Source organism: Bombina bombina, chromosome 9 (assembly GCF_027579735.1).
Source record: "Bombina bombina isolate aBomBom1 chromosome 9, aBomBom1.pri, whole genome shotgun sequence".
In the NCBI taxonomy this organism is placed as follows: Eukaryota; Metazoa; Chordata; class Amphibia; order Anura; family Bombinatoridae; genus Bombina; species Bombina bombina.
In genome coordinates, this window is record NC_069507.1 from 176,382,856 (window position 1) to 176,399,288 (window position 16,433).

The window sequence follows — 16,433 nt, forward strand, 5'->3', positions numbered from 1 at the left end:
AATATAAAATTTTCTGTTGTTTATAAATGTTACATAAACTATCCAAAGCACAAATATAATTGTATAATTTAACATAGACAGAGTAAATGATAATTTGTGCAATAAATATTGAAAACATTTAATATTAGCCAATTTTAGCTTACGTTTTAGCCTGGCGGTAAGAAAAATCTGTTAAAAGGGTCCTGGAGTAGTCTGATCAATCCCCCTCCCATATCAGTGTTTAGCATCAGAAGGCATTGTTTTTCAACTGAGTTCACAGAAGCTTATTTGCTTCTAGGCATGCTCCAACAGATAATGAGTGTTAAAATCTGCATTCTATCAAATCAATGGTAGATATAGATGCAGCCATAGAAGGAATTGTGTGGGGAGTTAGAGCTGTACAATTCGGAAACTTAAAAGAAAGGATTAATGGCGAGGCACTCCAGTATAAATTTCCAGGTGAAGTAATTAAAGTACATATTATATTTTATCTGTATCCCAACTTGTTTTATGTCCCTTTTAAATATAAATGTTGGTGTTTGTCTTTGAAAGTGCTGAAAATTCAATTCAGGATGACAGTGAGGAAAAAGTTTAGAATTAAAAATGCTTAAAGTGAAGGTAAACTTTGATGAATGAAAGCCCGTATTTTAAAAATACTTTTAAAAACAGGGCACTTTCTTTCATCAAAGTTTACAAAGCAGCCGTTTTGATTAAAAACTTACCTTTTTTTCTTTTCACAGCCAGAGCAGCTTCCCCCTCCTGGAAATCCTCTCTTCACACGTCAGCAATGACTAATCCGTCTTCCTCCAATCACAGCATCGCCTCAGGCAATGACTACCCTGGGGGGAAAGCCGTGATTGGAGGAAGCCGGATTAGTCATTGCTGACGTATAAAGAGAGGATTTCCAGGAGGGGGAAGCTGCTCTGGCTGTGAAAAGAAAAACAAGGTAAGTGTTTTGATTAAAAAAAAAAAAAAAAAAAAAAACGGCTGCTTTGTAAAATTTAATGAATGAAAGTGCTCCTGTTTTTAATAGTAATTTAAAAAAATGTGCTTTCATTCACCAAAGTTTACCTTCACTTTAAACTACTACTTTCTGTGGTGTGGGGAGTTATGTACAAAATTTAATTAAAAATGTTTTCATATCTATTTTTAATTTCAGACAGTCCTAGGGTCTCAGACCCCAACATTCCCTTAGTTGCTCGCGAGATCATGCAGCGAATGATTCGACAGTTTGCTGCTGAATATACCTCAAAAACAAGCTCTACTCAGGACTCCAGCCAGCCCAACAGCACAAAGAACCAAAGCTTGCCTAAATTATCCTCTGGACAAAATTCTCCGCCCCCTGCAACTGCTCAGAATCCTGTGCTTAGCAAGCTTCTGATGGCTGACCAAGACTCTCCTCTAGACCTCACTGTTAAAAAGCCCCAGTCAGAGGAAAACTGTGAGCAAGGTATCCAAAGGCTCAAAGTTTAGAACATTTAGATGCCGTTTAATCACCTTTCACACTCGCACTTTTCTTAAAACGCTGCTATTTACAAGTCTTAAGAAATAATTAATTTAAAGGGATACTAACCACAATTTCTCTTGTAAGATGTATCGAGTCCACGGATTCATCCATACTTGTGGGATATTCTCCTTCCCTACAGGAAGTGGCAAAGAGAGCACCCACAGCAGAGCTGTCTATATAGCTCCTCCCTTAGCTCCGCCCCCCCAGTCATTCTCTTTGCCGGCTTAACTGCTAGGAAGGGTAAAGTGAGTGTGGTGACAAAAATGTCAGTTTTTTTATTTCTCAAGCAAAAGTTTATTTTAAATGGTACCGGTGTGTATGTTTTACTCTCTGGCAGAAAAGAGATGAAGATTTCTGCAGGGAGGATGATGATTTTAGCACTTTGTAACTAAAATCCACTGCTGTTCTCACAAGGACTGAAGAGTACAGGAAAACTTCAGTTGGGGGCTAAACTGCTTTGGGGTATGTTCAGTCTAATTTTTTTCTAGACAGACTGTGTTAATTCTAGAAAAGGCTGACAATATCCCCATGAGGGAAGGGTAAACTGTATTCAGAGACTTAGTAAGAATCCCAGCTTGCACAAAGGGCTCATTAGTTACTGGTGACACTGATAAGAAAAAACTTTTATATTATTATTGCAATAAAGTTTTTTTGAGGGACTTTAAGGGGTCTTTGTGGCTTGTTTATGGGTTATTAACCCACATGGCTAGTTTAGGAAACACTCTGTTGTGTTTCTTTTAGGCCCCATGACATCGAGTGAGGTGGAAGGGGCCTATTTTTGCGCCTCAGTTGCGCAGTTTTTTTTCCTCAGAGACATCCAACTGCTTCTCCAGAGGGTCCTGCTGTGTTTGAGGGCTGTAAAGAAGGTTTTTTTCCCCACAAATCGTTCATAAAGGGCAGGTAGGCGCCACAGCGGAGCTGTGGCAAGGTGCTGAACGTTTTTTTACCGGTTTTTGACTTTTTGTCAATCTGGTTTTTACATTAAGGGGTTAATTGTTTATTTGCATAGCTGTGCAAAGTTACTAAGGCTTTATGATGCTACTGTAAAAATTTCGTTTGAGTTTTACAATGTTTTGCAGAGTTTGTGCAGCTTTTTTTTTCTCTTAAAGGCACAGTACCGTTTTTTTCTAAGTATTATTTACTTTGAATAAAGTGTTTTCCAAGCTTGCTTGTTTCATTACTAGCCTGTTTAACATGTCTGACACTAAGGAAAATCCTTGTTTAATGTGTTTAGAAGCCATTGTGGAACCCCCTTTTAGAATGTGTCCCACTTGCACTGATATGTCTATAAATTATAAAGAGCATATTTTAGCAATGAAAAATATAGCAATAGATGATTCTCAGACAGAAGGAAATGAGTTTTTGACATCTAGCTCTCCCCAAGTGTCACAACCAGTAACGCACGCACAAGTGACGCCAAGTACCTCTAATGCGTCAAATTCATTTACTTTACAAGACATGGCCACAGTTCTAAATAAAACCCTCACAGAGGTTTTATCTAAACTGCCTGGTTTACAAGGAAAGCGTGACAGCTCTGGGTTAAGTAAAGCTGAGCAGTCTGACGCTTTAGTATCTGAAATACCCTCACAATGTTCTGAAGTAGGGGTAAGGGATTTGTTATCTGAGGGAGAAATTTCTGATTCAGGAAAGACGCTCCCTCAGACAGATTCTGACATGACGGCCTTTAAATTTAAGCTTTAACACCTCTGCTTATTACTCAGGGAGGTATTAGCTACTCTAGATGATTGTGACCCCATAGTGGTTCCAGAGAAATTGTGTAAAATGGACAAATACTTAGAGGTTCCTGTTTACACTGATGTTTTTCCAGTCCCTAAGAGGATTGTGAATATTGTTACTAAGGAGTGGGATAAACCAGGTATTCCGTTTGCTCCCCCTCCTGTTTTTAAGAAAATGTTAACCATATCTGACACCATGCGGGACTCGTGGCAGACGGTTCCTAAGGTGGAGGGAGCTATTTCTACTCTATCTAAGCGTACAACTATACCTATCAAAGACAGTTGTGCTTTCAAAGATCCTATGGATAAAAAATTAGAGGGTCTCCTGAAGAAAATTTTTGTTCATCAAGGTTTTCTTCTCCAACTATTGTGTGCATTGTTCCTGTAACTACTGCAGCTGTTTTTTGGTTTGAGGCTCTAGAAGAGGCTCTAAAGATGGAGACTCCATTAGAGGATATTATGGATAGAATTAAGGCTCTTAAGTTGGCTAATTCTTTCATTACAGATGCCGCTTTCCAACTGGCTAAGTTAGCGGCAAAGAATTCAGGTTTTGCCATTTTAGCACGCAGGGCGTTATGGCTTAAGTCCTGGTCTGCTGATGTATCATCAAATCTAAACTTTTGAACATCCCTTTCAAAGGAAAGACCCTATTCGGGCCTGAACTGAAAGAGATTATTTCAGACGTCACTGGAGGGAAAGGCCATGCTCTCCCTCAGGATAAAACAAATAAATTGAGGACCAAACAGAATAATTTTCGTTCCTTTCGGAATTTCAAGGGTGGTCCCGCTTCAGCTTCCCCTGCTGCAAAGCAAGAGGGGAATTTTGCCCAATCCAAGTCAGTCTGGAGACCTAACCAGGCTTGGAACAAGGGCAAACAGACCAATAAGCCTGAAGCTGCCTCTAAGACAGCATGAAGGGGTCGCCCCCGATCCGGGACCGGATCTAGTAGGGGGCAGACTCTCTCTCTTCGCTCAGGCTTGGGCAAGAGATGTCCACAATTCCTGGGCTTTAGAAATTGTGTCCCAGGGATATCTTCTGGACTTCAAAGACTCTCCCCCAAGGGGGAGGTTTCACACTTCTCAATTGTCTGCAAACCAGACAAAGAGAGAGGCGTTCTTACGCTGTGTAGAAGACCTACACACCATGGGAGTGATCCGCCCAGTTCCAAAAGCGGAACAAGGGCTAGGGTTTTACTCAAACCTGTTTGTGGTTCCCAAAAAAGAGGGAACTTTCAGACCAATCTTAGATCTCAAAATTCTAAACAAGTTCCTCAGAGTACCATCGTTCAAGATGGAGACTATTCGGACTATTCTGCCGTTGATCCAGGAGGGTCAATATGACTACCGTGGACCTAAAGGATGCGTATCTACACATCCCTATGCACAGAGATCATAAATTCCTCAGATTCGCCTTTCTGGACAGGCATTACCAGTTTGTGGCCCTTCCCTTCGGGTTGGCCACGGCTCCCAGAATTTTCACAAAGGTGCTAGGGTCCCTTTTGGCGGTTCTAAGACCGCGGGCCATAGCAGTGGCGCCTTATCTAGACGACATCTTAATTCAGGCGTCGACTTTCCAGCTAGCCAAGTCACATCGTGTTGGCTTTTCTGATATCTCACGGGTGGAAGGTGAACATAAAAAAAGAGTTCTCTCTTCCCTCTCACAAGAGTTTCCTTCCTAGGGACTCTGATAGACTCGGTAGAAATGAAAATATTTCTGACGGAGGTCAGAAAATCAAAACTCTTAACCACTTGCCGAGCTCTTCATTCCATTCCTCGACCATCAGTGGCTCAGTGTATGGAGGTAATGCAATGGACATAGTTCCTTTTGCCCGTCTACACCTCAGACCATTGCAACTATGCATGCTCAAACAGTGGAATGGAGATTATGCAGATTTATCTCCTCAACTGCATCTAGACCAGGAGACCAGAGACTCACTTCTCTGGTGGTTGTCTCAGGACCACCTGTCTTAGGGAATGTGTTTCCGCAGGCCAGAGTGGCTCATTGTAACGACAGATGCCAGCCTGCTAGGCTGGGGTGCTGTCTGAAACTCCCTGAAAGCACAGGGCTTATGGTCTCGGGAAGAAACTCTCCTCCCGATAAACATACTAGAGCTGAGAGCGATATTGAATGCGCTTCAGGCGTGGCCTCAGCTAGCTGCGGCCAAATTCATCAGATTTCAGTCAGACAACATCACGACTGTAGCTTATATCAATCATCAAGGAGGAACACTGAGTTCTCTAGCGATGATGGAGGTAACCAAAATAATCCGATGGGCACAGGATCACTCTTGCCATCTCTCAGCAATCCATATCCCAAGGGTAGAGAACTGGGAGGCGGATTTCCTAAGTCGTCAGACTTTTCATCCGGGGGAGTGGGAACTCCATCCGGAGGTATTTGCCCAGCTGACCCAGCTATGGGGCACACCAGAATTGGATCTGATGACGTCCCGTCAGAATGCCAAACTTCCTCGTTACGGGTCCAGGTCCTGGGATCCCCAGGCGGTACTGATAGATGTTCTAGCAGTACCCTGGTCCTTCAGTCTGGCTTATGTATTTCCACCGTTTCCTCTCCTCCCACGTCTGGTTGCCAGAATCAAGCAGGAGAGAGCTTTGGTGATTCTGATAGCACCTGCGTGGCCACGCAGGACTTGGTATGCAGACCTAGTGGACATGTCACCTGTTCCACCGTGGACTCTGCCAATGAGGCAGGACCTTCTAATCCAAGGTCCATTCACGCATCCAAATCTAATTTCTCTGTGTCTGACTGCTTGGAGATTGAACGCCTGATTCTATCAAAGCGGTCATTGATACCCTGATTCAAGCTAGAAAGCCTGTCACCAGGAAGATTTAGCATAAGATTTGGCGCAAATATTTTCATTGGTGTGAATCCAAGGGTTACTCATGGAGTAAGATTAGGATTCCTAGAATGTTGTCCTTTCTCCAAGAAGGTTTGGAGAAGGGATTATCAGCTAGTTCCTTAAAAGGACAGATTTCTGCATTGTCTATTCTTTTACACAAGCGTCTGGCAGATGTTCCAGACGTTCAAGCGTTTAGTCAGGCTTTAGTCAGAATCAAGCCTGTATTCAAACCTGTTGCTCCACCATGGAGCTTAAACTTAGTTCTTAAAGTTCTTCAAGGGGTTCTGTTTGAACCTATGCATTCCATAGATATTAAGCTTCTATCTTGGAAAGTTCTGTTTTTAGTAGCTATCTCTTCAGCTCGAAGAATTTCGGAGTTATCTGCTTTACAGTGTGGCTCACCTTATCTTGTTTTCCATGCAGATAAGGTGGTTTTACGTTCCAAACCTGGATTCCTTCCTAAGGTGGTTTCTAATAGGAATATCATTCAGGAAATTATTGTTCCTTCACTGTGTCCTAATCCTTCAAAGAAGGAACGTCTGTTGCACAATCTTGATGTGGTTCATGCTTTAAAATTCTACTTGCAAGCAACCAAAGATTTCCGTCAAACATCTTCATTGTTTGTTGTTTATTCCGGTAAACGGAGAGGTCAAAAGGCTACGGCTAACTCTCTTTCCTTTTGGCTGAAAAGCATCATCCGTTTGGCTTATGTGACTGCTGGCCAGCAGCCTCCTGAAAGAATTACTGCTCATTCCACTAGAGCAGTGGCTTCCACATGGGCTTTTAAAAATGAGGCTTCTGTTGAACAGATTTGTAAGGCGGCGTTTTGGTCTTCGCTTCATACTTTTTCCAAATTTTACAAATTCGATACTTTTGCTTCTTCGGAGGCTATTTTTGGGAGAAAGGTTCTACAAGCAGTGGTGCCTTCCGTTTAGGGTACCTGTCTTGTCCCTCCCTTCATCCGTGTCCTAAAGCTTTGGTATTGGTATCCCACAAGTATGGATGAATCCGTGGACTCGATACATCTTACAAGAGAAAACAGAATATATGCTTACCTGATAAATTTCTTTCTCTTGTGATGTATCGAGTCCACGGCCCGCCCTGTCTGTTTAAGACAAGTAGTATATTTTTATTTGAAAAACTTCAGTCACCTCTGCATCCTATAGTTTCTCCTTTTCTTCTGTTATGTGTGATCAGTCCACGGGTCATCATTACTTCTGGGATATTATCTGCTCCCCTACAGGAAGTGCAAGAGGATTCACCCAGCAGAGTTGCTATATAGCTCCTCCCCTCTACGTCACCCCCAGTCATTCTCTTGCACCCAAAGACTAGATAGGAGGTGTGAGAGGACTATGGTGATTATACTTAGTTTTTATAACTTCAATCAAAAGTTTGTTATTTTACAATAGCACCGGAGCGTGTTATTACTTCTCTGGCAGAGTTTGAAGAAGAATCTACCAGAGTTTTCTCCAACATAGGTGTGTCCGGTCCACGGCGTCATCCTTACTTGTGGGATATTCTCTTCCCCAACAGGAAATGGCAAAGAGCCCAGCAAAGCTGGTCACATGATCCCTCCTAGGCTCCGCCTACCCCAGTCATTCTCTTTGCCGTTGTACAGGCAACATCTCCACGGAGATGGCTTAGAGTTTTTTAGTGTTTAACTGTAGTTTTTCATTATTCAATCAAGAGTTTGTTATTTTCAAATAGTGCTGGTACGTACTATTTACTCAGAAACAGAAAAGAGATGAAGAATTCTGTTTGTATGAGGAAAATGATTTTAGCAACCGTAACTAAAATCCATGGCTGTTCCACACAGGACTGTTGAGAGCATTAACTTCAGTTGGGGGAACAGTTTGCAGTCTTTGCTGCTTGAGGTATGACACATTCTAACAAGACGATGTAATGCTGGAAGCTGTCATTTTCCCTATGGGATCCGGTAAGCCATGTTTATTACGATTGTAAATAAGGGCTTCACAAGGGCTTATTTAGACTGTAGACATTTTTTGGGCTAAATCGATTGATATTAACACTTATTTAGCCTTGAGGAATCATTTATTCTGGGTATTTTGATATAATAATATCGGCAGGCACTGTTTTAGACACCTTATTCTTTAGGGGCTTTCCCAAAGCATAGGCAGAGTCTCATTTTCGCGCCGGTGTTGCGCACTTGTTTTTGAGAGGCATGGCATGCAGTCGCATGTGAGAGGAGCTCTGATACTTATAAAAGACTTCTGAAGGCATCATTTGGTATCGTATTCCCCTTGGGTTTGGTTGGGTCTCAGCAAAGCAGATACCAGGGACTGTAAAGGGGTTAAAGCTTAAAACGGCTCCGGTTCCGTTATTTTAAGGGTTAAAGCTTCCAAATTTGGTGTGCAATATTTTCAAGGCTTTAAGACACTGTGGTGAAAGTTTGGTGAATTTTGAACAATTCCTTCATGTTTTTTCGCAATTGCAGTAATAAAGTGTGTTCAGTTTAAAATTTAAAGTGACAGTAACGGTTTTATTTCAAAACGTTTTTTGTACTTTCTTATCAAGTTTATGCCTGTTTAACATGTCTGAACTACCAGATAGACTGTGTTCTGAATGTGGGGAAGCCAGAATTCCTATTCATTTAAATAAATGTGATTTATGTGATAATGACAATGATGCCCAAGATGATTCCTCAAGTGAGGGGAGTAAGCATGGTACTGCATCATTCCCTCCTTCGTCTACACGAGTCTTGCCCACTCAGGAGGCCCCTAGTACATCTAGCGCGCCAATACTCCTTACTATGCAACAATTAACGGCTGTAATGGATAATTCTGTCAAAAACATTTTAGCCAAATTGAACCCTGTTCAGCGTAAGCGTGGATGCTCTGTTTTAGTTACTGAAGAGCATGACGACGCTGATATTAATATCTCTGAAGGGCCCCTAACCCAATCTGAGGGGGCCAGGGAGGTTTTGTCTGAGGGAGAAATTACTGATTTAGGGAATATTTCTCAGCAGGCTGAATCTGATGTGATTACTTTTAAATTTAAATTGGAACATCTCCGCATTTTGCTTAAGGAGGTATTATTCACTCTGGATGATTGTGAAAATTTGGTCATCCCAGAGAAACTATGTAAAATGGACAAGTTCCTAGAGGTGCCGGGGCTCCCAGAAGCTTTTCCTATACCCAAGCGGGTGGCGGACATTGTTAATAAAGAATGGGAAAGGCCCGGTATTCCTTTCGTCCCTCCCCCCATATTTAAAAAATTGTTTCCTATGGTCGACCCCAGAAAGGACTTATGGCAGTCAGTCCCCAAGGTCGAGGGAGCGGTTTCTACTTTAAACAAACGCACCACTATTCCCATAGAGGATAGTTGTGCTTTCAAAGATCCTATGGATAAAAAATTAGAAGGTTTGCTTAAAAAGATGTTTGTTCAGCAGAGTTACCTTCTACAACCCATTTCATGCATTGTCCCTGTCACTACAGCCGCATATTTCTGGTTTGATGAACTGATTAAGGTGCTCGATAGTGACTCGCCTCCTTATGAGGAGATTATGGACAGAGTCAATGCTCTCAAATTGGCTAATTCTTTCACTCTTGACGCCTCTTTGCAATTGGCTAAGTTAGCGGCTAAGAATTCTGGGTTTGCTATTGTGGCGCGCAGAGCGCTTTGGTTGAAATCTTGGTCGGCTGATGCGTCTTCCAAGAACAAGCTACTAAACATTCCTTTCAAGGGGAAAACGCTGTTTGGTCCTGACTTGAAAGAGATTATCTCTGATATCACTGGGGGTAAGGGCCATGCCCTTCCTCAGGATCGGCCTTTCAAGGCAAAAAATAGACCTAATTTTCGTCCCTTTCGTAAAAACGGACCAGCCCAAGGTGCTACGTCCTCTAAGCAAGAAGGTAATACTTCTCAGGCCAAGCCAGCTTGGAGACCAATGCAAGGCTGGAACAAGGGAAAGCAGGCAAAGAAACCTGCCACTGCTACCAAGACAGCATGAAATATCGGCCCCCGATCCGGGACCGGATCTGGTGGGGGGCAGACTCTCTCTCTTCGCTCAGGCTTGGGCAAGAGATGTTCTGGATCCTTGGGCGCTAGAAATAGTCTCCCAGGGTTATCTTCTGGAATTCAAGGGACTTCCCCCAAGGGGAAGGTTCCACAGGTCTCAGTTGTCTTCAGACCACATAAAAAGACAGGCGTTCTTACTTTGCGTAGAAGACCTGTTAAAAATGGGAGTGATTCATCCTGTTCCATTGAGAGAACAAGGGATGGGGTTCTACTCCAATCTGTTCATAGTTCCCAAAAAAGAGGGAACATTCAGACCAATCCTAGATCTCAAGATCTTAAACAAATTTCTCAAGGTCCCATCTTTCAAGATGGAAACCATTCGAACTATCCTTCCTTCCATCCAGGAAGGTCAATTCATGACCACGGTGGATTTAAAGGATGCGTATCTACATATTCCTATCCACAAGGAACATCATCGGTTCCTAAGGTTTGCATTCCTGGACAAACATTACCAGTTCGTGGCGCTTCCTTTCGGATTAGCCACTGCTCCAAGGATTTTCACAAAGGTACTAGGGTCCCTTCTAGCTGTGCTAAGACCAAGGGGCATTGCAGTAGTACCTTACCTGGACGACATTCTAATTCAAGCGTCGTCCCTCCCTCGAGCAAAGGCTCACACGGACATCGTCCTGGCCTTTCTCAGATCGCACGACTGGAAAGTGAACGTGGAAAAGAGTTCTCTATCCCCGTCAACAAGGGTTCCCTTCTTGGGAACAATTATAGACTCCTCAGAAATGAGGATTTTTCTAACAGAGGCCAGAAAGACAAAGCTCCTGGACTCTTGTCGAATACTTCATTCCGTTCCTCTTCCTTCCGTAGCTCAGTGCATGGAAGTGATCGGGTTGATGGTAGCGGCAATGGACATAGTTCCTTTTGCGCGCATTCATCTAAGACCGTTACAACTGTGCATGCTCAGTCAGTGGAATGGGGACTATACAGACTTGTCTCCAAAGATACAAGTAAATCAGAGGACCAGAGACTCACTCCGTTGGTGGCTGTCCCTGGACAACCTGTCACGAGGGATGACATTCCACAGACCAGAGTGGGTCATTGTCACGACCGACGCCAGTCTGATGGGCTGGGGCGCGGTCTGGGGATCCCTGAAAGCTCAGGGTCTTTGGTCTCGGGAAGAATCTCTTCTACCGATAAATATTCTGGAACTGAGAGCGATATTCAATGCTCTCAAGGCTTGGCCTCAGCTAGCGAGGACCAAGTTCATACGGTTTCAATCAGACAACATGACGACTGTTGCGTATATCAACCATCAGGGGGGAACAAGGAGTTCCCTAGCGATGGAAGAAGTGACCAAGATCATTCTATGGGCGGAGTCTCACTCCTGCCACCTGTCTGCTATCCACATCCCGGGAGTGGAAAATTGGGAAGCGGATTTTCTGAGTGGTCAGACATTGCATCCGGGGGAGTGGGAACTCCATCCGGAAATCTTTGCCCAAGTCACTCAACTTTGGGGCATTCCAGACATGGATCTGATGGCCTCTCGTCAGAACTTCAAAGTTCCTTGCTACGGGTCCAGATCCAGGGATCCCAAGGCGGCTCTAGTGGATGCACTAGTAGCACCTTGGACCTTCAAACTAGCTTATGTGTTCCCGCCGTTTCCTCTCATCCCCAGGCTGGTAGCCAGGATCAATCAGGAGAGGGCGTCGGTGATCTTGATAGCTCCTGCGTGGCCACGCAGGACTTGGTATGCAGATCTGGTGAATATGTCATCGGCTCCACCTTGGAAGCTACCTTTGAGACGAGACCTTCTTGTTCAGGGTCCGTTCGAACATCCGAATCTGGTTTCACTCCAGCTGACTGCTTGGAGATTGAACGCTTGATTTTATCGAAGCGAGGTTTCTCAGATTCTGTTATCGATACTCTTGTTCAGGCCAGAAAGCCTGTAACTAGAAAGATTTACCATAAAATTTGGAAAAAATATATCTGTTGGTGTGAATCTAAAGGATTCCCTTGGGACAAGGTTAAGATTCCTAGGATTCTATCCTTCCTTCAAGAAGGATTGGAAAAAGGATTATCGGCAAGTTCCCTGAAGGGACAGATTTCTGCCTTGTCGGTGTTACTTCACAAAAAACTGGCAGCTGTGCCAGATGTTCAAGCCTTTGTTCAGGCTCTGGTTAGAATCAAGCCTGTTTACAAACCTTTGACTCCTCCTTGGAGTCTCAATTTAGTTCTTTCAGTTCTTCAGGGGGTTCCGTTTGAACCCTTACATTCCGTTGATATTAAGTTATTATCTTGGAAAGTTTTGTTTTTAGTTGCAATTTCTTCTGCTAGAAGAGTTTCAGAATTATCTGCTCTGCAGTGTTCTCCTCCTTATCTGGTGTTCCATGCAGATAAGGTGGTTTTACGTACTAAACCTGGTTTTCTTCCAAAAGTTGTTTCTAACAAAAACATTAACCAGGAGATTATCGTACCTTCTCTGTGTCCGAAACCAGTTTCAAAGAAGGAACGCTTGTTGCACAATTTGGATGTTGTTCGCGCTCTAAAATTCTATTTAGATGCTACAAAGGATTTTAGACAAACATCTTCCCTGTTTGTTGTTTATTCAGGTAAAAGGAGAGGTCAAAAAGCAACTTCTACCTCTCTCTCTTTTTGGATTAAAAGCATCATCAGATTGGCTTACGAGACTGCCGGACGGCAGCCTCCCGAAAGAATCACGGCTCATTCCACTAGGGCTGTGGCTTCCACATGGGCCTTCAAGAACGAGGCTTCTGTTGATCAGATATGTAGGGCAGCGACTTGGTCTTCACTGCACACTTTTACCAAATTTTACAAGTTTGATACTTTTGCTTCTTCTGAGGCTATTTTTGGGAGAAAGGTTTTGCAAGCCGTGGTGCCTTCCATTTAGGTGACCTGATTTGCTCCCTCCCTTCATCCGTGTCCTAAAGCTTTGGTATTGGTTCCCACAAGTAAGGATGACGCCGTGGACCGGACACACCTATGTTGGAGAAAACAGAATTTATGTTTACCTGATAAATTTCTTTCTCCAACGGTGTGTCCGGTCCACGGCCCGCCCTGGTTTTTTAATCAGGTCTGATAATTTATTTTCTTTAACTACAGTCACCACGGTACCATATGGTTTCTCCTATGCTATTATTCCTCCTTAACGTCGGTCGAATGACTGGGGTAGGCGGAGCCTAGGAGGGATCATGTGACCAGCTTTGCTGGGCTCTTTGCCATTTCCTGTTGGGGAATAGAATATCCCACAAGTAAGGATGACGCCGTGGACCGGACACACCGTTGGAGAAAGAAATTTATCAGGTAAACATAAATTCTGTTTTTCTTATGATTTTAACCGGAGTAGTTAAGATCATATTGCTGTTTCTCGGCCATCTGAGGGAGGTAAAAGCTTCAGATCAGGGGACAGCGGGCAGTTGAATCTGCATTGAGGTATGTAGCAGTTTTTATTTTCTGAATGGAATTGATGAGAAAATCCTGCCATACCGTTATAATGACATGTATGTATACTCTACACTTCAGTATTCTGGGGATGGTATTTCACCGGAGTTACTCTGTAAAAGTACATTAAACCTTTTAATAGGTATTTAATTCATGTTAAACGTTTTTGCTGGAATGTAGAATCGTTTGCATTTCTGAGGTACTGAGTGAATAAATACTTGGGCATTATTTTTCCACTTGGCAGTTTGCTTGTTTTGATTATGACAGTTTCGTTTCTCTCTCACTGCTGTGTGTGAGGGGGAGGGGCCGTTTTTGGCGCTCTTTGCTACGCATCAAAAATTTCCAGTCAGTTACTCTTGTATTTTCTGCATGATCCGGTTCATCTCTAACAGAACTCAGGGGTCTTCAAACTTCTTTGAAGGGAGGTAGATTCTCTCAGCAGAGCTGTGAGACTTATGTAGTGACTGTGTTTTAAAACGTTGCTCTGTGATTTTTATGTTTAAAAATTTAATTAGTGTTACTTTACTAATGGGAAACAAACCTTTGCTAACAAGTTGTGTTGTTTTTAAAGAGTGATGCTATAACTGTTTTTCAGTTCATTATTTCAACTGTCATTTAATCGTTTAGTGCTTCTTTGAGGCACAGTACGTTTTTGTTAAATAAGATTGTAACCAAGTTGCATGTTTATTGCTAGTGTGTTAAACATGTCTGATTCAGAGGAAGATACCTGTGTCATTTGTTCCAATGCCAAGGTGGAGCCCAATAGAAATTTGTGTACTAACTGTATTGATGCTACTTTAAATAAAAGCCAATCTGTACAAATTGAACAAATTTCACCAAACAGCGAGGGGAGAGTTATGCCGTCTAACTCGCCTCACGTGTCAGTACCTGCGTCTCCCGCCCGGGAGGTGCGTGATATTATGGCGCCTAGTACATCTGGGCAGCCATTACAGATAACATTACAAGATATGGCTACTGTTATGACTGAAGTTTTGGCTAAGTTACCAGAACTAAGAGGCAAGCGTGATCACTCTGGGGTGAGAACAGAGTGCGCTGATAATTCTAGGGCCATGTCTGATACTGCGTCACAGCTTGCAGAGCATGAGGACGGAGAGCTTCATTCTGTAGGTGACGGTTCTGATCCAAGCAGATTGGATTCAGATATTTCAAATTTTAAATTTAAATTGGAAAACCTCCGTGTATTACTAGGGGAGGTCTTAGCGGCTCTTAACGATTGTAACACTGTTGCAATACCAGAGAAAATGTGTAGGTTGGATAAATACTTTGCGGTACCGGCGAGTACTGACGTTTTTCCTATACCTAAGAGATTAACTGAAATTGTTACCAAGGAGTGGGATAGACCCGGTGTGCCGTTCTCACCCCCTCCAATATTTAGAAAGATGTTTCCAATAGACGCCACCACACGGGACTTATGGCAAACGGTCCCTAAGGTGGAGGGAGCAGTTTCTACTTTAGCTAAGCGCACCACTATCCCGGTGGAAGATAGCTGTGCTTTTTCAGATCCTATGGATAAAAAATTAGAGGGTTACCTTAAGAAAATGTTTGTTCAACAAGGTTTTATATTGCAACCCCTTGCATGCATCGCGCCGATTACGGCTGCGGCAGCATTTTGGATTGAGTCTCTGGAAGAGAACCTTAGTTCCGCTACGCTGGACGACATTACGGACAGGCTTAGAGTCCTTAAACTAGCTAATTCATTCATTTCGGAGGCCGTAGTACATTTAACCAAACTTACGGCTAAGAATTCAGGATTCGCCATTCAGGCACGTAGGGCGCTGTGGCTAAAATCCTGGTCGGCTGATGTAACTTCTAAGTCCAAATTACTTAATATACCTTTCAAGGGGCAAACTTTATTTGGGCCCGGTTTGAAAGAAATTATCGCTGACATTACAGGAGGTAAGGGCCACGCTCTACCTCAAGACAAAGCCAAAGCTAAGGCTAGACAGTCTAATTTTCGTCCCTTTCGGAATTTCAAAGCAGGTGCAGCATCAACTTCCACTGCACCAAAACAGGAAGGAGCTGTTGCTCGTTACAGACAAGGCTGGAAACCTAACCAGTCCTGGAATAAGGGCAAGCAGGCCAGAAAACCTGCTGCTGCCCCTAAGACAGCATGAACCGAGGGCCCCCGATCCGGGACCGGATCTAGTGGGGGGCAGACTCTCTCTCTTCGCCCAGGCTTGGGCAAGAGATGTCCAGGATCCCTGGGCGCTAGAGATCATATCTCAGGGATACCTTCTAGACTTCAAATTATCTCCCCCAAGAGGGAGATTTCATCTGTCAAGGTTGTCAACAAACCAAATAAAGAAAGACGCGTTTCTACGCTGTGTACAAGATCTATTATTAATGGGAGTGATCCATCCGGTTCCGCGGTCGGAACAAGGACAAGGGTTTTACTCAAACCTGTTTGTGGTTCCCAAAAAAGAGGGAACTTTCAGGCCAATCTTGGATTTAAAGATCCTAAACAAATTCCTAAGAGTTCCATCGTTCAAAATGGAAACTATTCGGACAATCTTACCCATGATCCAAAAGGGTCAGTACATGACCACAGTGGATTTAAAGGATGCTTACCTTCACATACCGATTCACAAAGATCATTACCGGTATCTAAGGTTTGCCTTCTTAGACAGGCATTACCAGTTTGTAGCCCTTCCATTCGGATTGGCTACGGCTCCAAGAATCTTCACAAAGGTTCTGGGTGCCCTTCTAGCGGTTCTGAGACCGCGAGGAATTTCGGTAGCTCCGTACCTAGACGACATTCTGATACAAGCTTCAAGCTTTCAAACTGCCAAGTCTCATACAGAGTTAGTTCTGGCATTTCTAAGGTCGCATGGATGGAAAGTGAACGAAAAGAAGAGTTCTCTCTTGCCTCTCACAAGAGTTCCATTCT

General features: G+C 43.3%; 1 protein-coding gene across 4 annotated transcripts in view; it reads left to right on the plus strand.

Moving 5' to 3' along the window:
* The first annotated feature begins 1,142 nt into the window (after positions 1 to 1,142).
* Positions 1,143 to 16,433, plus strand: part of LCOR (ligand dependent nuclear receptor corepressor) — a 176,984-nt gene continuing 161,693 nt past the window's right edge. For all 4 annotated transcript variants that reach the window (XM_053692500.1, XM_053692501.1, XM_053692502.1 and 1 more), the window contains exon 1: positions 1,143 to 1,429. In XM_053692500.1, coding sequence (XP_053548475.1) covers positions 1,189 to 1,429 — 241 coding nt within the window. In that variant the 5' untranslated portion in view covers positions 1,143 to 1,188. The remainder of the gene's footprint in view (positions 1,430 to 16,433) is intronic.